The following is a 24,479-nucleotide window of genomic DNA, read 5'->3' on the forward strand; positions in this document are numbered from 1 at the left end:
TTCTTCTTCTCTCGTCCACGTCTCAATCTTCTGCAGCTTTTTTTTTTCTTCTTCTCTCGCTCTTTCACCGAGTTTTCACCTTGATTTTGTTTTGCCTCTTATCAGATTTTGTTCTACCCCCCCCACCCCTTCCAAACACACACATACAAACTTACTGACTCTCTCTCTCTCTCTCTCTCTCTCTCTCTCTCTCTCTCTCTCTCTCTCTCTCTCTCTCTCTCTCTCTCTCTCTCTCTCTCAGCATCCCCTCTGTTGGCCTCCACTGGCAAAATGCCACACGTTTTCCCATAAATGGTCCCCCCGCTGGGTCCAGACACACACACACACACACACACATACACACACACACACAGACACACACACAGGGCTGCAGCAGGCCCACCAGCCCAAACGTCCTGGGCTCAATCCGCTCCTTATCACTTCTTTCATCTGCACGGTGGTGTTATGACAGTTTATCTTTCCCTGTGGCGCGGGTGAGAGAAGTGCGCTGTTGGTCTATTCCTGGCTTTGTTTTGAAAGGAGCGCTAAACTCGCCGTTCCACTCCCCGAGCAGATTTATGATAGCGCACAAGATGTGGGCCGCACAAGATCCCTGAGCTGGCCCGACGCTGCAGGAGAATCATTTCCATGCGTTTGTGTGTTTGTGGTGTATATGTGTGAGTGTGTGTGTGTGTGTTTATTCTCTTTGCCAGCCACACCTCTGCCAGGTTAACAGTTATATGCATTCTGGGATTTAATCATCCTTGTAAACATAATACTGTAAATGTAAAACCATATATTGATGTACTGTTTGTTCATTAAAAAGATAATTGAAGTGTATTAGAGCATCCTGGACTCGAGTAGTTTAATGCTTACATTTCTTCATAATGACCATATACTCTAAAAAGAATCGGTCCTTGAATTATCATTTTGAAAACAATTGCAAATATGAATATTATCTCCAAGCGCCTCATCAGTTTGGAGATATTTTGAGTCTTTCTCTGACATTTCCGACAAACAATATTTCTTTATTTTTGCGGACAAGAATTTATTGTCAAATTTGCTTTGTCAGCTCAACCGCACAATGTCCCTGTTCTTAATTTCTGTAATGAAAAAAACATTTTGGAAGTGATTTTTCAGGCCCATCATTTTCCCACACAACTGAAAAACTCAAGACTGTTTCCGCCTTTAAAAAAAAATTATTTGAGATCCTGGTTTGACACGTTTTCCAACAAGTTGTGTTTGTCAACGTCGCATTTTCTCTCCTGACAAGTTCCACGTTGAACCTCCTGAACTGAACTCTCTTTTCTCTCTCTCTTCGCCCCCCCCCAGTGCTGAACGGGCCTCCCATGCCTGTGAAGAAGGAGCGAGAAGCGGAGCTGCTAGTCAACCGACGGGAGCAGCGCAGCGGAGAGGTCATCTGCATCGACGACTAGACTACACACAAACACACACAAACACACTCCCACACACTCACACTCACTGAAACCCATCTGCTGCAAATGAATCTTCAAATTCTCTCCAAGAAAGTCGAGTCTCGGCGGAACACGCTCCTCAGACGGCACCGGTGAACCATCCAGTATTAACACAAACCGACTGACTGAGGGTGAACTTACTGACCCGCTCGTGATTGTAGTCGCTTCATTTGACACACTAACACACACTCCTACACACAAACACACACATACAAGAGTCTTCTAAGACTTAAACTCGCTCCATGAGTATCTTAAATAACCCACACACAGTAATCAACGCACACGTGCACTTACTGTTCATACACACACACACACACCTACAGTGCATACAGTCCATGTAGACTCATAAGATTCTTATGACCTTCTTTGTCTGCCTCAAACCATTATACTCCTCATAACCGGCCTCCTCACTCTGGCCTCCTCTTCCTCCTCCTCTAGGGATGCCTCTACCCTCACCTCCACACACACACACACTCTAACACACACACACTCACTCACACACACAACGCACCTCAACCCTGAACCCTTTAGATCTCTCAGTAGACCAAGTAACCTTCCTCCTGCTCCCCTGCTCCTCGAAACTCTCGACAGGAAGCTGCATGTGAAACTAAAAACATTTTCGACCACCACACTCCATCCCCTGAAGCATGCTCTAATCACAATAACGCTGTCTCGTGGAAAAGGGGGGTGGGGGGGAGAGTAAAAAAAAAGAAAAATCTGTATCAAGCTGTGCCTAAAGTCGTTTCAATACTGTTTCTAATTCTCAGAAAGAGGCTGAAACTCCTGATTCCTCAGCGCGAGCGGCTCCAGCGGTTTCTCTTTGGCCTTTTCTTTGTTTCCTGTTTTGCTTTTTGTTTCCCGATGGTACATGTTTAGTATATAACACACGCAGCGAGGTATGATAATGATATCAATATAAAAACTATATTCAGGACTCGTTCGACCACATAAGCGCATTCGCCGCCATCCCATCCCGCCCCCCCGCTGGGTTCGAGTTCATGTTCTGTGAGGTATTTTTTCGGGGGGTTTGTTCCCAGATAAAAAAGTTCTCGCCAAGAGCGTTATGTTGCAGAAACCCCATGAATGTTTATAACCTTTCATAAACAAGTCAGTGTTATTAAATCCTATCGATCACCCTCCACACTCCTCCTGACTTCTCCCCTCTCTCAATTTTTTATTTCTTGTCCAAGTTTTTATTTCTTTCTACAAAAAAAAAACCTGTGATATACTTTGCATATTTAAACAGATCATTCGTGTTCTCTTGTGTTTCTACTCTCGCGAGTTATGAGTATTTTGTTGTCGTCTCTGTCGCTGTTGTTCTTGCTGTTGCTATTTGAGAAAGACCTTCTACCAAAAGAGACATTTTTTTGTAACAAACAATGGAAAAACGATCGGGAGCGTGCGACCCGCGATGCACCTCTCTGCCATGTTTGTCCTCTAATTACAGGCGAATGGAAACGAAGAAGTTGAGCGAACTTCAGATGTAGATGCGTATATTACAGGAGAACAGATTTTTCTTGCTTACATTCTAGATTTGGGGCTTGCAAATGACATATACATATATAGAGAATAGGACATATGTTACCCTAAATGCTTCTACGGGCAAAACGAAAGTGTATCTAACCCCAATATTTAAAAAGAAAAACATGATGGGTATTATCTTGAAAATTAGAGGCTGGAAATCCATTTTATACACTGCATCATTAAAAAGCGCCTTAACAAACACAGCTGAACAATTGTAAAATGGAGTGAGAACCTGATGTCAACCTGTAACATCCCAGTCAAAGTCGGCTTTACGTTAGAAATGAAAACAATTAACTAGGTTAATTTATCCCATAAACCCAGGACCTTTTATCCTGATCAGTCCAGGAGTTAGTCAGAGTCCATTTCCAATTCTTGTTGCGTACAAACATTTTTGCAACCCCCAAAAAATCAAGCACTTAGTTCGTTTTATTTCCCTCTTCTTTTACTTTGTCCTCTTTCCAGGTTTTTTCGTGTTTTATTTCTGGGTATTTTGTGCAACTGTGGATGTCGTGGTGCCGATCAGACGATGAGTGGCAATGCAAACACGTCAATGATGATGGTTCTCCTTTTGTTTTTTCTTTCTTTATTTTTGTTTTTAATAAAACTGAACGAAACTATTATAAAGAAGTTGTTGCCGTGTGGATTTATTCAAGTTGAGACGTGTCAGAGATGCAACTTTAGCTTTAGTTCTTTTAAATATCTCTAAAAACACAACATTAGTTGTTTTGTGTGGTAAAAGCCGCAAAATAAAAGACTTTAAATCTGCAAATTGATATTTATCTGAAATATCATTCGGAAGTTTGCATAACATTGGTTAACGTTAGCCACTCTATGCTCAATACTCTACTAGTGCAACAATAAACCAGAGTGTAGTGCATTGAGCAACAAGGGGTTTGAATGCTAATGAATTTAACTTTTTATTTTTTTAAGAGCATTGTTGTTTTATTTCTTTCTTTCTAAGTTGCCATCTTACTTGGAAACAAATCATAATTGTCATATTTTTACTCGTGCATATATTTCATAACATTAATTTATTATCTCGTTATTGTAAGGTTTCATTGCACTGACCTTTTATGACAGTTGAACTGAAACCAAAAACTAAAGGAAATGCAGACTGAGGCATAAACAACTTTCAGGACTTAACTTTACTACAGAAAGGATCAAATCTAAACGTTCTCTGTCCCGTTTCCTGTGGATCTCAGCGTTATATGAAAGGTTTAAACTCGTAATTTAAATGATTCCGATCCCTTGTCAAAATAAAAACCACCTGTAGATTTAAATGGGCTGTAAGATTTAATGTTTGTTAAGCTCAGTTTCATTCAAAGTGGCTTTGGGCCAAGAGGTTTTACTCTCAAGTTGAAATTGATCATTTACCAAGACGAGGTTTTCCAGGTCGTGAGAAACCAGTGTGAACGTTTGCTCCTTTTTCTTGATAAATGAAGGCAATAAAGTTCACGTCTGACTAAAGCAAGAGAACAGTGGATGAGTAGAAGTCTGGACTGACGGCTGTTTGTTGCCTGTAGACGCGGGAGGAGCTGGTGGTGGGCGTCTGTGATTCACCAGCTCTTCAATTGGTCATGATGCTGTTATTCAGAGCTGATAGATTCCCCTAAGTTCCCAGTTAACTCATCTTTATGATTCAAAGGTCAAGAAGAAAACTGTCAACTCCCAATTAGTCAGCATAGATCGAGTTTGGAGCGACTCGGGTAAACGCTGAAGATTCACTTGTGTTTCAGGTTGTGATGGACGCATTTCAAGGTCAAACACAGCCTCTGAAGGTCGCAGCCCCCGAGTTGAGATGCGGAGAAGTTGCTTACTGTTAAATAAATTAAAATTTCAGGCCAATAAAACCAAAACAGTTTGCTTAGAGACACTAAAAGGCTCCGGGTAGCGCCAGATTAATATTTATCTGTGGGTTCATAAGTGCATCTTTAATCGTCTGATCTGATTATCTTCGTCCAGCTCAGACGTGATAACTTCCATCTCTGCTCTTCCCCCCGTCAAGGCTCATTTTTCACACCATTAAATAAAAAATTAAAAAAATGAAATGTAAAAAGTACGACTTTCCAAAAAACATAAAAATAAGTTTATTCAACATTTATGATGAGTGACTTGAGAAGAAATAATAAAAAATAAATGTCCAGGCAGCGGCATACATCATCTTTTTTTTGGGTGTTTTTTTTTTTTACAGAAAACTTCTTCACCAGACTTCGCAAGATTTTTCCGAGGTGGTAATAAACTTTGACATTTGGGGGGTGGAGGGGGGGTGGGGGGGGGTTGGGACAGGGAAGTGTGTGAGGGTGGTGGGGGAGGGGGGGGAGGCATGTTTTTCCTCAAAGACTTTGAGCAATGTGGTTCAGGTTCAGATTCAGGAAGTGAAAATTTAGATGGCTGCTGGTGTGTGTCTGTGTGTGTGTGTGTGTGTGTGTGTGTGCAGAGGACACTCGGGAGTCAGTGTGTGTGTGTCTGTGTGTGTGTGTGTGTGTGTGTGTGTGCAGAGGACACTCGGGAGTCAGTGTGTGTGTGTCTGTGTGTGTGTGTGTGTGCAGTCTGATCGGTGCTGACAGGGAAATATGAGGTGCATGTGGTAGTACAAGTGGTGCGGGGGAGACACAAAAGGGAAGGAGGAAAACGATGAGGAAATCAAACAGGATATATGTCCAACGTCGACACTTTTTCCATTTGAAAACATGAACGTTTGGCACCAATTAAAAAAAAAAAAAAAGTCTGCGCTCGCCGCAGTAAAGTGCTGTGGAGAAAACCAATGCGGCCCCGTCCACAAAAACTACTTATAAACAAGAGTGGGAGTCAAACCCGCGGCTGGAAATACACGCTGTTGGTGGTGCAGCAGGAGATATTACAGAACGAGGCAGAAAAGGAAGGAGTTTGCATTTCAAAGAGAGAGATTCAGAAATAAACGAGTCGGAGAAACGAACTCAGACACAAACGGGAGGAAATGGGAACAATTTGAAAGTCATTTTTGGTGTCGTACGACTCTGAATCTTTGGTTTTTAAAAAGAAAATCAAGTTAAGGCACAATTGGGCAAAAGTTTGCACAAAGTCGGGGGTTCTGAGGTTCCTCCACAAGTCCTAACTCCGAGTTTTAACACAACTCTGAGGCCAATGTGTGCTAAATGCTCATGTTAGCATGCTAGCACGCCGAAAGTTACAGTGTTAATAATATTCACCATCTGCTAACATTTGCTTATTAGCACCTTTGGTACAACTGAGGCTACATATTGTTACAATTAAAGTGGCATCATTATAAAGACGAATTTATACTAACCTTTTGAGTTTGCAATGAGACACTCAAAGACTTTAAAGAACTTTACAGAATAATACAAGTCTTAACGATGCTTCTTCTTTAATGAAAATCTCTTTTTAGTTAATTGTCACTTAATCTTGAATGTGTCATTTCCTCCCCGATATTATTCCGTGATTTCCTCTCAGTGTTATTAACGGTATGATGAACAGATGACGCACCTATAGGCAGGAAATGGTGTTTCATTACCACTAACATAATAAAGTCAGAAAAAGAAAGAGAGATATATATTCAAAGCTGTACACTTCTATAACTTGTGCTCACTTCTCTAAAGTGACGCCAAGTACACCACGTATAAAAATACCTTACAATCAAATTTGACCTCAGAAAAGAGCACAAATTCACAATCCATGTTATTTAAAAATGTTGCACTTTCTGTTGTCGAGTTGAAACGCACCCATGTGACACGTGTGTGACATATATACAAAGTATGTGAAGAGGCAACGTCACACTTAAAAAAACGCACATTGAATTGTAATGAGCATAAATCAGTATAAACAAGAACTGTTGGATTCACACACACACACTCTCTCTCTCTCTCTCTCTCACACACACAGACACACACCGTATTGTATAAAATATGAACGACAACTCATTTGGCTTTAACAGCGTCGAGATCTGATGCTTGCAGATTTGCTCTCAGCTTCTTGAGGCAACCGGTGATATAAAAGTGAAAGGTGCATGCACAGCTTTACTGTCAGTCTTATAAAGACAGTGGAAGCACTATTTGTTACATGATACGGAGGCTAAGATGAACTTTTTGTACACAACAGCTTCCATCGCACGTGTTTCGCAGACATTCATCGAGGCCTCGTGTCCACTTTGGGTTTTGGTTTTATAAATCCCGAAGTCTGTGTCCGGAGGAAAACATTCCCACAACATCGTCCCGCAAATGTCAGGCTTGTCTTTCAAATGAGCGTCTGTAGAAGGGTGTGATGCCCTCGGCTGCTTCTGACCACTTTGGAAGAAAAGGAAAAAAGAAAGTTGCATTGCAGGGAGATGAGTTTCCATCCCAGATCGGACGAGCGCCCGAGCTTCAGTTGACTTTGAAGATGCTGAAGACGTGAGGCGAGGCGGAGGGGCTTCCCACGGTGTGCAGCCGGAAGGACGAGCCCGTGATGGCCTGCAGCTCCGTGCCCTTGTCCAGCCGCAGGAGGCCGGACACCTGGCACGACTTGACGAAGTGGAAGGAGTGCGGCCCGGCGGACGGGGTCGTGGCGTAGCCCTCGATGCACTGCAGCTTCTGAGGCTTGTGGCCAGTGGTCACCACGTCCAGCTTCACGTACGGAGTCTGCTGCTCGTTGAACAACACCTGAGGAGGAAAGGAGCAAAAGGAAGACGATCAAAAGCTATGAAGAGAATCAGCCACACTTTGGTTTTCTGCTCAGTCAGAAAACAAACCAGTTAGGGGTGCAACGATTTGTCGACGTCGAAAACCGATGACAAAAATAGTCGCTAACGAATTTACTCGTCGATGAATCGTTGGTGACGTCATAGCGCGTGTTTCTCGTGCCGCGCAGCTTTTAGTCCGAAGAAGACTGTAGTTTGGTTTGTTGTTGTTTTATTAATGTTATTTTCCCTGACCTTTTTTGTTAACACGAAAAATGGATACTTGATTTTTAATTTATTTTTAGTACCAGCACTTGGCCTGTTCTTGGTTCACAGTAAAAAAAGGGAAACTTGAATTTAAATTTATAATTTTTTTAGTAGCACTTTGCCTGTCCTTGGTTTTAAATTACAAAAACTTGATTTTTCTTTGCTTTTGTGTCAACAGTACCCTTATATGCAGCAAAGTTTATTAAAAGACATTTTTTTTTAATGAAGTATCGATCTTTATTGTCTTTATTTTCAGTCACCACATGCCTCGAACAACCTCAAGCTAAATTTAAAAGCTGCTTGCTAAATAATAGCAATTGAGAATTTGTGTCATTCATAATCCAATTAGTCGATTAATCGTTTCAAAAATCGGTGACTAGTCGACTATCAGAATAGTCGTTAGTTGCAGCCCTAGAACCAGTGCTTTCCAAGGTCCTGTTATCAGAATCCTGTTCTTTTTTCCTTTTTGGCTGCTTTTTCTCCAGACCTCTGTCGACTCGACAAGACGGACGGACGCCTGGCAACATGAAACTGCCCAAAACCTGATATTCACCTCTTTGAAAAACATGACACACACCAGTCCACTCTGGGTTTATGCACATACCAGTGCAATCTGGTTTTATACACATACCAGTACACTGCTTGGTCACAAGACTCAAGAGTTATTCTCTCGAGTTGCAAAATATGACAGAGGTCTCTGGTTTTTTCATCACTTCACCTCAGGGAATATGGAAAACTAATTTAAGAGCAAAGCATTCCTTTTGAAACTTGGTAGTTTTGTTTGTGCCCTTGAAACTTCATGTTACTTTTAAAAGAAATGTCTTTTTACTGTTGTGCAAAGATTATCCTGGATCTGAGAGTTGTTTAAAAACCTAAAACCACACTTTTTTGATTTGGACTTTGATTTTCAAACTAAACATATGGAATTATACAATTTAAAGATGCATTATTGTGTTTTTGGCCACTCGAGGGAAGCAGAACAACAAATGTTTGTCTATATATATAACGAATATAGGTCTAAGGACGAAGATACTTGTTTTTCACGAGTACACATCATTACTCTCTTGCATGTTGCTTCCGTGCGTCCTCGGAAATTAACGCTGCCTTTCTACACATTGCAATACGAAGATGAATGATAGGGGGCAGTGTAGGGCCAGATATTTGGTTTAAAATCCTTAATAACCGCAGGCTAACCTCCTCCAGTGTTATTAACTTGTATGAACTACAACTCCCAGCACAACCTCACCTGGCAGAACAGGAAGTAGACGCCGGCCTTCTCCACCGTGAAGGTGCCCAGCTCCTTGTTGTATTTCACCGCTTTGGTCATATTCAATGTCCGCTCTTCCCAGCCCTTTATCACACCACCTACTCCCACTGGCACACACACACACACACACACACACACACACACACACACACACACACACACACACGCACACATGCATCCAGGGTGATTAATCTCATGGACGGGAGCTTTGCAGATTATCCTCCATCCTTCAGTTTTACGACTCTTACCTTGCTGAGAGGAGACTTTGGTTACTGGTGGAAAAGCAAAAGAGACATTGAAAAGAGTAAGAAAAGGGGGAAAGTCAATTAAGATTTTATGGGTTGCAATTGTATAGGACTATAGGATTGAAACCACTTCAGCAGATGCTACATGAGAAGTCTACACGAGATCTGCCAAGCCACTTACTCTCGAAATGAGACGCTGCCTTCTTTCCACTTCCATTCCTCCCTCGAAGCGCCCCCCCTTTCGGAAAGGCAGAGACAGACAGAATATGAGTTTTAATGGCAAAGAAAATAACGGCTGCGGCTTTTTTTTTTGATAAAACAATCATTCCCATCTGTATCTGTCTAATAACAGAGTGTGTTAATTTGCGGCCATTTAGTCTGAACCTGGCTGGTCCTAATGCGGCGAACAGATGGGCAAAGGATTTCCTTTCACGTGCCTCAATATATTTCCTCAAACTGTTATTTTCGGTCGGGAGCGTGTGCCTCCTTTATTTTTCTTTTTTCTTTTTTTCTCCCCTGTGGGGGCTAATCTCAGTGCCAGCTGGTCGCAGTCATCAAGAAAGTGCCGAGTGTGCGGAGAGAAGAGGAGCGATGAAGAAGTGCGAGTGCTGCTCGGGGTCAGACAAAGACGAGATGGAGAAGGAGAGAGGGATTTAAAATGTTTCTCGCTAAATAAGAGAAATGAAGTGCCGGATAAGGAGAGTGGAAAAGGTCTTTGGCTCCTCTCTGACCCTCACAGAGTCGATTAAGAGTGAAGCAACAGTTATGGCCCCTGCTCAAATAAATACAATAAATAAAACACAACAGTAAAAAGGCCCGAGCCGAAGAACGCCTGCTCTTGTTACTCGCTAAAGGTTTATTTTAGCTTTTTTTTTGCAATCTGGCCTGAGGGGAGGTATTTCAAACACAGATATAGCTTGAATACTGTGTGAACCCGTGAAGTGCTTTCTGTGTGGAGCGGGCCCCTGCCATCGTATGAGGAATATTAAGTCCCTGCTAAAATAACTCGCAGGTGGGTGACCCTGTAGATTTAGGATTTGCTACGGGGCGAGCGTAAAGCCCTCAGGCCGGCCAGGTTCTCCTCACTGAGGCTGTCAGTCATCAGAGAGAACATAACGGCAGTGTCCCGCTGAAACGCTGCACCGCGGTGGTCAACTTTCCACAAACTGGAAAAAGCTGTTTGGGTTTTTTACTCTATTGATAGCCGTGGGTTTCCCGAACACTGTTTTAATGCATTTTGGAAGCACAGAATCAGATATCGCTTATGAAATGAAAAAGCCAATATCTGCAGGATATGAACGTGGTTGTTTTGGCGGCGACCGGTCGTTTCTCTAAATGAATCCTTTTGTCAAAATTTTTGGATAATCACCCCGGGGCTGAACTGGAAGCACAGCGGAGTCGCGAGGGTTCACTCTTGGACAAAATGTGAACAATCACGCAGTCCCGTGATGGTGACGCAAGCCGGGGCTATAAATACAGCAATGATAGGTCATCAAATATCACCGCTTTCACAACAAATCATAGCTGTGTCAGTCGTGTGCTCAGGGGGGAGAGAGAAATCTATTTCATTGCCCAAAAGCGTGCAACAAGGCCTCAGTCCCGCGCCAGCTGGGTTCTGGGCTCCGAGGCCGCTCTGGTCAGACCTGTAATTTCTGGAACAGTCATCCAGCTGCCTACTTTTTCCTGTGTCAACTTTTAGCAGCGGGTAGCGCCTGCGGCCCGCTAGGACCTGACCAGAGTGGCATGTGGGCCGAGGCTGGCCCGCGTTTGTGTTAAATGTTCTTCCCAGAAAAACAACAAGAGTGCAGTTGGTAAGTATATTGTGTCTGTGGTGATTTGGACGGCCTGGAAGGCACAGAGCTGGGACGTATGGCTGGTGGCGCTGGAGGCAAAGAAAAACCAGCAGCAGCTCAGGACTGGGTTTCTGTTTAGTTTGATTTGCAATATACCGTCTCTCTTCACTCTCTGCCCCACCAGCAGCTCCCTCTTCTCCAGAATGAGCTGGACGATGGCCTTCCTCTGTGTATTCACCTGTTGAGAGAGAGAAAAAAGAAACCGCACTATTAACAAACGTCCAATGAGTTTGTTATGACTGTTTTCTGGCACACGTCCTACGCGGCCTCCTCCTCCAGCCAGCCACATAAACACTCTCATCTTTTCCAGGATCCTGCCCCTGCTGCCACGCTCGCTTCAGAATAGGTCGACCACTTCCTCCGAGACTTGCTTGCGACACCTAACGCGTGTTTTTAGTGCTTCGCATTCCTCGCATGTCTTTGCTCCCCCAGTTTTTCATTAAGAAATTAGCTCTGTGGATTGTGGAAGAAGCAATGTTGGAAACTCTTGGCTCGGGGCTCCGCCGAGTGACCGAGGGAGGCCTATATAAAGTAAAAGGAGAAGTGGCTGAGGGGAAAGTGTGTTTTAAATTTACTGCTACTGTGGAAACGTCGGCAGCGAGTTGCTCTTCGCTCTCCAGACGTTCACTCACTGGCTCTCATCAGGAGCTGGCGACCGGTCAAACGGACAGAACGTGGGGCCCCTCGGGAAGCGCTCCAGCATCAACACTCCACGTGTCCACTTTTGGGGTGTTTGTGCATGTGTGTGTGTGGGAGAAGCTCATGCATATGTGTGTGTGTGTGTGTGTGTCTGTCAATACGATCCACAGCCAGTCTGCTGTCCCCCGTGATCTCAAATCCAGTGCAACCTGGGTTTGTCAGCACTGTGAACTCCAAACCAGAAGAGTTTCCATCAGCTCCTTTTTGGCTGCTTCCTTCGAAACAATTCACCTTGTGATGCAACCTCCGGCTGGAGTCTTAACAAGAAGAAGTTTTAAGAAGCTGCACTCTGCACCAGCCTGCACAGAGTTTTTACACTCATTCCTGTAAAATTCCAAAAACTGCACTTCATCCCCGAGCCCGAGCATGAGAAGAGGCTCAGGCTGGCTGCAGATGATTTACACTTGCCACACTTTTCAGGCCTGCAGCCACAGCAGCAGCCAGTTGGGTATAAAGCGCTCACATGCCAAATAGCTGAGGCTTTCCAGTAAATTGAGATAAAACTGGAGCACAACTGGCACCAGAGTAATTAATCTCTGGAGGAGGAGGAGGAGGTAGGGAGGAAGGGAAGGGGGGGAGAGGAGGAGGGGAGGGAAACAACACAAGCACACACCAACTTTCACTGGTCTTATTGGTAAGCAATAAAAGTGCCAAGAAGAGGAATGGTGCAATACAATAGTGGAGGAGGGGAGAGTATTGGGGTTGAAGTGTGGACTTTGCATTTTTTGTCCCTTGCACCCCCCACGATGATTCCCGTAACCGCAGACACACAAGAAGTTACATAACAAACACTTGATGGTGCGTAAGAGGGGAAAAAACAAATGAAATGTTGCATGCTATTAAAAGGGAAGAGGGTCGTTTTTTTTTAAAGTGTGAGTGAGTGAGACACAGACCTGCTCCAAGCGGTCCTGCAGGACCTTGAAGGACTGGGACAGGTCCCGGGTCTGTCTCCAGGTCCAGGCCGTGAACAGCGCGCTGCAGGCGGCCAGGGACAGAGCCACCAGGGCCAGGGACAGCCACACGACCCGCAGCTTGCGCACCCGTCTCCTCTGCAGAATCCGATGCATCGCTTGGTTTGCTGCTGCTGCTACTCGCCACCGCAGACCACCCGAGACCCCCGACGAGACTTCAGCTCCATGCCTGTCCTCCCTCCTCCGTGCGCGCTCCTGTCCAAATGTCCATCCCTGGGTGAGGACGCGCAGAAAGTGGCACAGTGGACGCGCAGCTGCTGCAGACCCCAGCTGCAGGGGAAGATGCTGTGTTGGAAAGAGTCCCCCCCCCCCCCCCTTAGTGGGTCTGATGAAGTGGGTTCAGATCCACAGACACACGCGATCCTTCCTCAGCCACCATCCTCATCCTCAGCCGGACTCTGTGCAGCTCCGGGTGCACTGGTGCATCCTGCTCGGTTGTGATTCGTTGACTCAGCTCTTCTCCTCTCTTGTCTTTCCCTTCAGCCAACGTGCTGGGGGGTCAGTCCATTAGAGAGACTGACTGACTGCTGTTCCTGCTGTTCCTGCTGCTGCTGGTGCTGCTGGTGCACGCAGGGGGGGGCAGTGCGCAGGGTTTTACGCACAAGGCACGCACACTTTACGCACAGACACTCGGAGGTGAACCCTGATAGCAGCTGGTGAATCCGCAGGAAGGAAACCAAACGAACACATCGACCACTTCCTCTGAGTCTCAGCTGCTTTCATCAAGTCGCATTGCTTTTTGAGTATGTGCCATTCACGCGTGGAACACCTCCCCGAGTCACCACGCGGTGGCGCTGGTGTATAAGTGAATATCAACAGCCTGCTGTCCGAGCCACTGTAGATTTTACTGTAAAATTATAAATTAAGTGGCAAATTAGTTCGGATTCAAATATCTTTATTGTCATCGTACTCAGGTGCAATGAAACTGTCTCTAGTCAGGATTTATATCTATTATAGAATGATAGATCTACTATCATATATAAATATATATTATGTTATATTATATACTATATATACTGTACTATTTTTATTTACTGTCTAACAATAACATTACCATCATATCATCAGTACTATTACCATCATCTTGCCACTGCACCTTATCTACCTATTTATCTTGTGTTTCTGTTTTTATTCTTTCTACCTCAATATTTTTTATTTTATTCTATTGTATTGTATTTTATTGTATTCAAATAAACCGGCTGCTATTACAACTTAATTTCCCTTCAGGGATGAATAAAGTACTCTATCTATCTATCTATCTATCTATCTATCTATCTATCTATCTATCTATCTATCTATCTATCTATCTATCTATCTATCTATCTATCTATCTATCTATCTATCTATCTATCTATCTATCTATCTATCTATCTATCTATCTATCTATCTATCTATCTATCTATCTATCTATCTATCTATCTATCTATCTATCTATCTATCTATCTATCTATATTATTAAAAAATAGAAAATAACAATAATAACAGTAAATAATAATGTATACAACAAAAAGAATAGGGCAAGAATGTTTTATTTCAGTTGCAGTGTGGTGGGTTGTGTATGTGTGTGAGTCACAGTCACTTGATGTGTGTGTGTAACAGTGTTTTTGTGTGAGGAGGTCACGGCTCTGTTCCTCAGTCTGTTGGTTGGGGATGTTCCTGTCACTCTAAGAATTTAATATCCTCAAGAAATATGGTACAAATTGGTAAATCTATAAGGTAACAGAAACATATAATATATATATATATACATAGACCAAAAAGGGCTTAGGCTGAATCTCACAACTAACTCACTTTTCTTTGCCACTGTTTAGTTTGAATAGTATGAAGAAGCCTGGGGAGGTAAAAGGACTAAATCAAATTTAGTAATACGTCTGAAAAGACAACGTTTTTATAATAGATTTGATTTATTTCCACACACTTCAGACTGGATTCAACCTTTGAACCGTTGTGTGGACAACAAATTAAGCAAGAGTTCATAAAACTAAACTGACTTATAGCTGGAGAGGCAGCTTCTTCTGTTTTAATACTGTGGATGGTTTTAAAATGCAAAATAAATATAATATGTTTATTTCAGCTGCAGTGTGGTGGGTTGTGTTTGTGTGTGAGTCACAGTCAATTGATGTGTGTGTTTACAGTGTTTGGTGTGATGAGGTCACGGCTCTGTTCCTCACTCTGTTGGTTGGGAATCTTCCTGTCACTAATAATTTAATATCCTCAAGAAATTTGGTACAAAGTGATAAATCTATAAGCTAACGGAAACAAATGTATATACATATAGGCTGAATCTCACAACTAACTCACTTTTCTTTGCCACTGTTTAGTTTGAATAGTTTGAAGAAGCCTGGGGAGGTAAAAGGACTAAATCAAACTTAGTTATACGTCTGAAAAGACACGTTTTCTATAATAGATTTGATTTATTTCCACACACTTCAGACTGGATTCAACCTTTGAACCGTTATGTGGACAACAAATTAAGCAAGAGTTCAAACCTAAACTGATTTATAGCCAGAGAGACAGCTTCTTCTGTTTCAATTCAGTGGATGGTTTTAAAATGCAAAATAAATATAATATGTTTTATTTCAGTTGCAGTGTGGTGGATTGTGTTTGTGTGTGAGTCACAATCACTTGATGTGTGTTTACAGTGTTTGGTGTGATGAGGTCACGGCTCTGTTCCTCTGTCTGTTGGTTAGGGATCTTTCTGTCACTAATAATTTAATATCCTCAAGAAATTTGGTACAAAGTGATAAATCTATAAGCTAACGGAAACAAATGTATATACATATAGGCTGAATCTCACAACTAACTCACTTTTCTTTGCCACTGTTTAGTTTGAATAGTTTGAAGAAGCCTGGGGAGGTAAAAGGACTAAATCAAACTTAGTTATACGTCTGAAAAGACACGTTTTCTATAATAGATTTGATTTATTTCCACACACTTCAGACTGGATTCAACCTTTGAACCGTTGTGTGGACAACAAATTAAGCAAGAGTTCAAACCTAAACTGATTTATAGCCAGAGAGACAGCTTCTTCTGTTTCAATTCAGTGGATGGTTTTAAAATGCAAAATAAATATAATATGTTTTATTTCAGTTGCAGTGTGGTGGATTGTGTTTGTGTGTGAGTCACAGTCACTTGATGTGTGTTTACAGTGTTTGGTGTGATGAGGTCACGGCTCTGTTCCTCTGTCTGTTGGTTAGGGATCTTTCTGTCACTCTAATAATTTAATATCTTTAAGAAATTTGGTACACAATTATAAATCTATAAGGTTAGGAAACAAATATATATATATATATACATATAGGGTGAAGCTCACAGCTAACTCACTTTTCTTTGCCGCTGTTTAGTTTGAATAGTTTGAAGAAGCCTGGGGAGGTAAAAGGACTAACTCAAACTTAGTTATACGTCTGAAAAGACACGTTTTCTATAATAGATTTGATTTATTTCCACACACTTCAGACTGGATTCAACCTTTGAACCGTTATGTGGACAACAAATTAAGCAAGAGTTCATAAAACTAAACTGAGTTATAGCTAGAGAGACAGCTTCTTCTATTTTAATACTGTGGATGGTTTTAAAATGCAAAATAAATATAATATGTTTTATTTCAGTTGCAGTGTGGTGGGTTGTGTACGTGTGTGAGTCACAGTCACTTGATGTGTGTGTTTACAGTGTTTGGTGTGATGAGGTCACGGCTCTGTTCCTCAGTCTGTTGGTTGGGAATCTTTCTGTCACTAATAATTTAATATCCTCAAGAAATTTGGTACAAATTGATAAATCTATAAGGTAACGGAAACAAATATATATATATATACATATAGGCTGAAGCTCACAACTAACTTACTTTTCTTTGTCACTGTTTAGTTTGAATAGTTTGAAGAAGCCTGGGGAGGGAAAAGGACTAAATCAAACTTAGTTATACGTCTGAAAAGTTTTCTATAATAGATTTGATTTATTTCCACACACTTCAGACTGGATTCAACCTTTGAACCGTTATGTGGACAACAAATTAAGCAAGAGTTCATAAAACTAAACTGAGTTATAGCTAGAGACAGCTTCTTCTATTTTAATACTGTGGATGGTTTTAAAATGCAAAATATGTGTTTCCCCAAAGTTATGCAAAAACTTTAGCAAAAGCAAATTTGTGGGTGAATCTGAAAACGGTGATTGTTCCTGTCTGCTTGCCTGCGTTGGCTCACTGCTGCCTTTCATTGGCGTGTTACCACCATCTACTGTCGGTCTGTGAAACAGCCTGAAGCAGACACGGCAGGTGGTCATGGCAACACGAGCACATGCAGCTTCCTACTCTTAATGTTTATTATTCTTAATGCAACTTAGAAATATATTCCTATTTCCTTTTGTCAGAGCAGAACACAAGAGATCTACTTTTTTTCGCTATGAATGCATATTCTGATTTTGGGAAAAATGTAGTTAAATGTTTATCACGGATGGTTAAGTGTAACATTCCTTTGACGTCAACAATCTGTATACTTGGAATATACCCCAAAGACTCCATCAGAACAACGAAGCAATCGAAGATGGTTGACTTTGGACTTCTCCCTGCAAGGAGAGTGATTGCACTATTTTGGAAAAATGTAGAACCACCATCACTGGCACAATGGAAGAAGGAGTTGATGACTTGTCTTGGACTGGAGAGATTGACATACATTGTTAAAGGTAAACAGGAGGAGTTTGCTTGTATTTGGGAATCATTTATGTCATTTTTGACCAATGAAACAGATAACACTGACTGAACAACAGGTTGTGAAATGATCCTGCCTTTTTTTTCTTATTTTTATTTTTATTTATTTTATTTTTTACTCCATTAGTTTGATGTCTGTTGTCATTGTCCATTTTATTTATTTATTTTTTCTATGTCTGTTTGAATGAGTGGACGTTCGAGGGGATGTAAATGAAAATCTTTGTAAATTCTGCATAAAGTTTGATATGCACTTGAAACTTCAATAAAAAATATTGTTAAAAAAAAAAATGAATGCATATTCTGCAATGTATGTATACAGTAGATAGTTTGTCTATATCCATACACAAAAAAATCCATATAAGCTCATGAACTCCTGGTAAATGATTAATAAATGATTATATGGATGAATTTACTCAGATGGAAAGAAATCAAGTCGACACAGTTGATTTATATTTTCACACAACAGATTTTATTCAACTCTCACAGGTTTTATTCCTCAACTGCTGAACAAATCAAACAAATAAAAAAATCAAACACAACCTTTGTTTTTAGCCTAAAATAAGTTTTCTGAAACCAACATTTGAATTCCATGCAGGTTATATATATAGGCTAAAGCTAATATGGCTTTTGGTATTTTCTAATGCATTTATAGAGTAAGGATTTCTGGAAGAGCAAATGACACTCAGCGCTAAATGCTACGTAAATGCTACCGTTCCAGAGAACAACGTCCGACACATATAAAAACTTAATGACCGCAGAGGTGACATTTGAGAACACACTTACTAACAGGAACATGAACATGTGGCACATTGGGTATCACACACATTTAGGCTCCACAGCACCAAAGTTGAGGAAACAACCTTAAGACATCAACAAAGGTGCTTTTATCTACGAGAACTGATTGTGAGAAACACACCCGCATCCCTAAAATCTTTACGTTGCACATTTAAGTTTATTTATTGCTGAGATCTCAGTGGATTTGAAAGGAATCAGGGTTGAACTTTGACTTGGTTTTGAAATATTTGAAATTGTGTGGCCTCCACTGAGGAAACTGAGTCACGCGTTGTATAGTCTGTGGCTCTGGCTCGTTCTGGTGAGAAAATTTAAATATCTCTTCATCTTCCCCTGGACTCTATCGATCTTTGTGTCACTCTGCAACAACATGGACGACAATGCACCAAACACACTGTTCCACGTTGACGTCTCGACTCTGAAAGCAAACCCACGCGATTATTTGACCACACAATGTCCCGAGGCTGAGAAAAACAACTTCACATTCCTCGCTCAATTATTTCGTAAACAAAGTATGAAAATAAATGCAAATTGCAAAAAGCTACAAAAGAGGAGGGTTAGTGGTTCTTACTTGTTTAGAGTGAGAGAAAACAAACTAAATATACCGCTGAGTGTTTTCAGTAAATGGCTGGAAATGATACAAGAAGTCCTCTTTGTGTTTTTTTTTTAAATCACACTGGATATAAAACAGAAGTGCAGCCCAGAGTGGTGCCACTTTCACTCGAGCCGGACAGGTTTAAGGACGCGCACCGAGATGAGTCCAAGATTTTCCTTTTTTGTTTTTCAGATTCCGCCAGATGGATTGTGTTTCTTTGAGAAACCAGCCCCGGGAGTTTGCTGTCTGGCAGCGTGGAGGGAGGTTTGAGGTTCAATCCCACTGATTCCTTTAGTGCACACTTCGATTACCCTCACATCCATCTATGTACACGGCTTCAACATGGAAGAGAACAGTGCAACTGCCAACACTTGAATCACAACAGCTTTACAGCGGAGGGGCGAACGACTCTTTGGTTGTCATCGTTAATCATAAACTTAAAAAGGGACAGGAAACCACAAACCCACTTTTATATTTCAACAGCCGTACAATAAAACATACATCCTGTTTTTTATCTTGATCTTTGTGCAAACGATTATTTAACTCCTGGATGACGATGTTTCAAACTTAACGTCAAGACTTTCACTAAAGATCCTTCAAATATAGCCCCCCCAACCCACACACAACACACACACACAAACCCACACACACACCTAATACCACATATACCACAGATTAAGGTCCCTCAATTAAGAACTATTCAAATGTATTGCAAAGGCCCCATTCCAATACTTGAGCAAATTAAGTGTTTGCTGAGCCCCTCCTGCAAACAGCGATCGGCCAATCACAGACTAGCAACGCTAACTGGACACTGTTTGTGAAGATTTAATAATAGTGATTCCGTGAATATATAAAAACCTTGCACGACAATTAATGAATCTTATGAAAGTTATGTTTATCTACCCCAACGTATACTGCCTGCATTAGCATTGCTAAGCTAACTAGCCCGATGACTTCAGTAGGAATTTATTTTGTGGGTCTACAGGTTGTGTAACTATATTTGAACTCTACCTCATTTGAAATCCTGTGTGCAGCCAACATGTGCATATTTATTGCAAGGCTGGAACATCAAAAAAAAATTGGTTATATTTAGGGTTGCAAAATTCCGGGAATATTCAAAGTTGGAAACTTTCCATGGGAATTAACGGGAATTAACGGGAATTTACGGGAATATATGGGAATTAACGGGAAATAACGGGAATAAACTTGAAATGTTGTGGGTAATTTATACTAACTGTATTTCCCTTGTCATATACAGACATAAATATAAACATTTTGTTTTGTCATAGGCTGATTTGAGCCCTGAGGAAACTTTGGGCACTTGACTATATGCTTCTGCATCGTTGTGTCATTCTTAACATAGGTCTTTGCACAGTATTTGCAAATGTACACAGCCTTTCCTTCTACATTGGATGGGGTGAAATGTCTCCACACATGAGATAGTGCACGTGGCATTGTTCTGTAGAATAAGATGAGAAAAAAGTTTGTAAAAAAACACTAATGCAATGCCAGAGATATAAATAGTTAGCCAAACAATTGGAATCGTCTGTAAACATATTTTACAATTTATGGATAAATGAATGGAAATAGGCTAGATGAACAGATGAACAATCCTCAATCAGCATGCTAATATATTTTCCCCAGTAATATCATCGAAACTTACCTGACTAGTCCTGCACACTACAGTAGGCCTCAATAGCCCTGCTGTAGAGTGAAGGATGCTGGGAGTTATCTGTGCATGTGATGGAAGAATGCACAGTGGAGGGTTGAAATTCAACGTACAGTGTGTGCTGCATTCCATACATCTTTAAAATAGAGTTTTGTCATCATGTTTTTATTGCTCAGCGTTTTATTTGCATATTTTTTTTTTTCAAAATTCCCAAAATTCCCGCGCTTAATATTCCCGTGGAAAGTTTCCGGAAATTTACCGAAACTTTCCGCCCCTTTGCAACCCTAGTTATAATCAGGATTTTCAATCAAGCTGGGGATTTAGTATCGGTAGAAATGAAGTGGAAGTGTTGGAGCTTACCGAACAGTCAACTTTTTAAACTTTTTTTTTGTCTGAGTCTATTTCCCTGCACTGTGTAGGCGGAGCTCATGGTTACCGAGGTGGAGAGGTGGAGTTAGGGTTGGGCCAGGTGCTCCAGGGCCTCTCCCTCGCAGCGCATGCAGTGGTAGCCCATCTTATCCGTCAGGTCGTAACAGCCCTGGCTGAGGTAAAAGTCCACCGAGGATTTGTTGTGGTTCAGAACGGTGAAATTGAGCTGGTTGCAGCCGGCAGCCAGGCCCAGCTTCAAGAGAGAGAAGAATGAAATGAGAAGTCAGTCGTACGTTGAGCTGTGTTGACATGAGGGAGGGCGACGTGTGTCGTACTCACCTGTGCCACCTTGCTCATCAGTGCTTTCCCAATGCCCTTCCCTGAAACAGAGAATCCACATTATTATGTATCCATCTTCGGTTTAATATTCCCAAGGTGTTTATCACAACTTTAAGATTCTTAACTCTACCTCTGAACTCTGGCATCACGTACAAGTCCTCCATGTAGACGGCTCTGCCCGACCACGAGCTGTAGGAGTAGAAGTAAAGTGCGTAGCCGATCTTCGTGTGACCTGCTAACAAACCGTAAAACAAAGACAAAATGATAGATACATAGATAGATTGATTGATTACTTTATTCATCCCCGAAAGGAAATTAAGTCGTCATACCAGCCGGTATCTTTGAATACAATAAAATACAATACAAAAGAATAAAATAAAAATATTGAGGTAGAAAGAATAAAAACAGAAACACAAGATAAATAGGTAGTTAAGGTGCAGTGGCAAGACGATGGTAACAGTACTGATGATATGATGGTAATGTTATTGTTAGACAGTATATAAAAATAGTACAGTATATATATTTTATAATATAACATAATATATATATTTATATATGATAGTAATTATACCAATATAATAGCAGTATATAGTATTAATGGCAGCAACAGTATATATAATAATAATAATAATAATAGTAATATAATAATAATAATTATAACATGAACACATGTATAAATATATGTATATAGACTTATATATACAAAGAATATACAGAGAGTATGATATAATATATGATATATAGTAGAGGTATAAATATAAGTATTTGACTATACAATACATAATATAATATACTATGAGTGTAAGAATATGTAGACAGAGTGTGCAAAAGACAATATTATTGTATAAAATGATATATAATATCAATATGGTTTATATTAACACTTATCACATATGATGTGAAGTAATTGTATATGGAGCGGAGTGTTGTACAGGGTACACAGTGCAAGGAGACAGGTATATTTAAAATGTGATATTATGTGTTATTATCGAATCCTAATCAACCAAAACACATGTTATTTCTGCTCATAACTGTTTTCTGTTTGGAATTTTATGAATTGCTGGCGCTCTGTGGCGTTATGGTCGAGTTGTGGTGACTGGACGGTTCTCTCTCTCTCACCTTCTTTGGTTTTGAGCTGCTCTGGTACCTCAGCAACGATCCCGTGGAAGAACGGGTTCTTGGAGAAACCATCTTGCTCCAAGTCTGAGAGCAACAAGCAGGAGGAACGTGTCAATAACAGGCTGCTTCTCCAGAAACAGTTAGTAATTCTGAATGATGATTCTAGATCTATTTATGCCTTTATACAACAGATATCGATGGGAGTGTAATGAATGATTTATCCACCTTATCAGCTTGTACTGTTTTTCGTGGAATTGTTAGAAAAAAGTTTATACTGAATCGTTGATCGTAGATAACAATGTCCAAGGTTCATTTATTAGCTGCTGTGAAGCTTCAGATCTAATCACACAATCGTCTCAGCTCCTCCTGTTACATATTAATAGGCTGCAGGTTGAAAAGTTCACTAAGTGCTCAGAAGGAAAATAAAAACAAGCATTTAACGTCTGCAACAATCATCTCTGATGTTGTAACCGCTCCACTGAAGTTCACCTTGTTATTATGAAGGTCAAATCAATTTTTTTATGTGAAGTGAAGACAGATGAGTTCACGTTTAACAGCAGAAATAGAAATGTATTTATATATCGCTGGCTGATAAAACAGTAGCAATTAGTACCGCTTATATATTATGATATTGATTAATATTGTTTAATAGCCACATTTCCATCCCTGCTGCTGGACGCTCTGACCTCCAGGGATGTTGTTCTTATGAAGGTCAACTGTATTCTAGTGTCAGGTCACATGACACAGATCACATGATCTCACAGTACAGTTACCTCTCTGAGTCACTTTCACATGGTCCGTGACTTTCTCATATTCAGCCAATTCCTGCAGAGGTGGGAGAAGAACAAAGTAAATCCATAAGAAACCATTCATGTATATTCACACACAAACACACACACATAGTCCCAGTGTGTTAACTTTATCTACACACACAGGAAATGCATTGAAACACATGTTCTTCTTGCAGCTTCACACAACAACAACACGTCTGAGATCTAATAATAACACAACATCACCCCTGCTGCATGTGAAAGCCAGGTAGTGACGTCACAGCAGCATACATATACATACACCCCCCCCCCCCCCCTTCTCCTCCCTCACCATGAGCATGCGAGCGATGTCCTTGCAGTCCTCCACGTTGGCGGCGCGGATGGAGAAATCCATGGCGGGCAGAAGGGACGATGTGGCCGGGCGGAGTGAGGAAGTGTGCACGGTGTCAGAGGCGGAAGGAGAACCGGGGCTGAAGGGTGGTGGGGGGGGGGGGGGGAGAGTGTCACGCCTGTTCTCTAACGCCATTGGTCAACGCGTCAGTTCGCTTCAAGGTACGAGATTGTTGATTGGCTGTGACGGGAGGGGAGGGGCCAACTGCTCCTTTATTTCATTTGAGACTTTTACAATATATTCTTCTTCAGAATGAGTCAGTCAATGAAACTTTCAATTCGCACAGCAACTTTCAAACACATCGAATGTAGGTCAAAGTGTCAATAAACTTTATTTATATTGCATTATGTACAGTCATTCAAATGAGTTATATGAGTAAAATGTTCTTAGATCACTTGTAAAAAAAGATCTAAATCCACTCCACAGTGAAGTAACTGATTAAAATACAGTGGAACATCTTCAATATGTTAATATCATTAAACTAAAAGTCATCAGAGCGTATGGTTTTAAGCAAAAACAATAAAAACCTAAGTGTTGGAGCTGCAGTCACAGCATTACACTATTACAACTTAAGTACAACAGTTACACAACTGATCCTAGAACAATCACAATATCTGAAATGTTTACAGCCCAGTTCTTCTTGATCCTGGTCAACAACATGAAATCTCTCATCAGTTTCTCACCACAGCTGTTGAGAGTATCAGATCTAAACAGGCCATTTCACAGCCAATGTTCTTAGGTCGTCTGCTTAAGGAGTCAACACAACTCGTTAAACTGGAGTAACAGGGAGGCGAGTGTGAGAACC

General features: G+C 41.2%; 3 protein-coding genes across 5 annotated transcripts in view; 1 reads left to right on the forward strand and 2 right to left on the reverse strand.

Moving 5' to 3' along the window:
* The window catches only part of chd3 (chromodomain helicase DNA binding protein 3), a 39,260-nt gene extending 35,655 nt beyond the window's left edge, over positions 1-3,605 (forward strand). The window contains exon 40 of the mRNA XM_061066173.1: positions 1,312-3,605. Coding sequence (XP_060922156.1) covers positions 1,312-1,415 — 104 coding nt within the window. The 3' untranslated portion in view covers positions 1,416-3,605. The remainder of the gene's footprint in view (positions 1-1,311) is intronic.
* A 1,656-nt stretch (positions 3,606-5,261) lies between these two features.
* On the reverse strand, positions 5,262-13,241 carry tnfsf12 (TNF superfamily member 12). Of its 2 annotated transcripts, none has more exons than XM_061066439.1 (6): positions 12,854-13,241; positions 11,358-11,439; positions 9,590-9,646; positions 9,412-9,435; positions 9,143-9,270; positions 5,262-7,612 (listed from the first exon to the last, which is right to left on the reverse strand). In XM_061066439.1, the coding sequence occupies exons 1-6, from the start codon at positions 13,025-13,027 to the stop codon at positions 7,337-7,339; spliced, it is 741 nt and encodes a 246-aa protein (XP_060922422.1). In that variant the 5' UTR covers positions 13,028-13,241; the 3' UTR covers positions 5,262-7,336. The 2 variants fall into 2 exon arrangements, with proteins under 2 accessions (XP_060922422.1, XP_060922421.1); XM_061066438.1 differs by having other exon boundaries at positions 9,143-9,261; positions 12,854-13,099.
* Positions 13,242-18,076: 4,835 nt separating this feature from the next.
* sat2a.1 (spermidine/spermine N1-acetyltransferase family member 2a, tandem duplicate 1) lies at positions 18,077-23,737 on the reverse strand. 2 transcript variants are annotated; one of them, XM_061066012.1, is made up of 6 exons: positions 23,615-23,737; positions 23,287-23,338; positions 22,514-22,597; positions 21,525-21,626; positions 21,395-21,435; positions 18,077-21,308 (listed from the first exon to the last, which is right to left on the reverse strand). In XM_061066012.1, exons 1-6 carry the CDS (start codon positions 23,675-23,677, stop codon positions 21,141-21,143), a joined length of 510 nt encoding a protein of 169 aa, XP_060921995.1. In that variant the 5' UTR covers positions 23,678-23,737; the 3' UTR covers positions 18,077-21,140. The 2 variants fall into 2 exon arrangements, with proteins under 2 accessions (XP_060921995.1, XP_060921994.1); XM_061066011.1 differs by having other exon boundaries at positions 21,525-21,629.
* Between the last annotated feature and the right edge of the window lie 742 nt (positions 23,738-24,479).

The sequence above is a fragment of the Limanda limanda genome, chromosome 22, assembly GCF_963576545.1.
Source record: "Limanda limanda chromosome 22, fLimLim1.1, whole genome shotgun sequence".
Lineage (NCBI taxonomy): Eukaryota > Metazoa > Chordata > Actinopteri > Pleuronectiformes > Pleuronectidae > Limanda > Limanda limanda.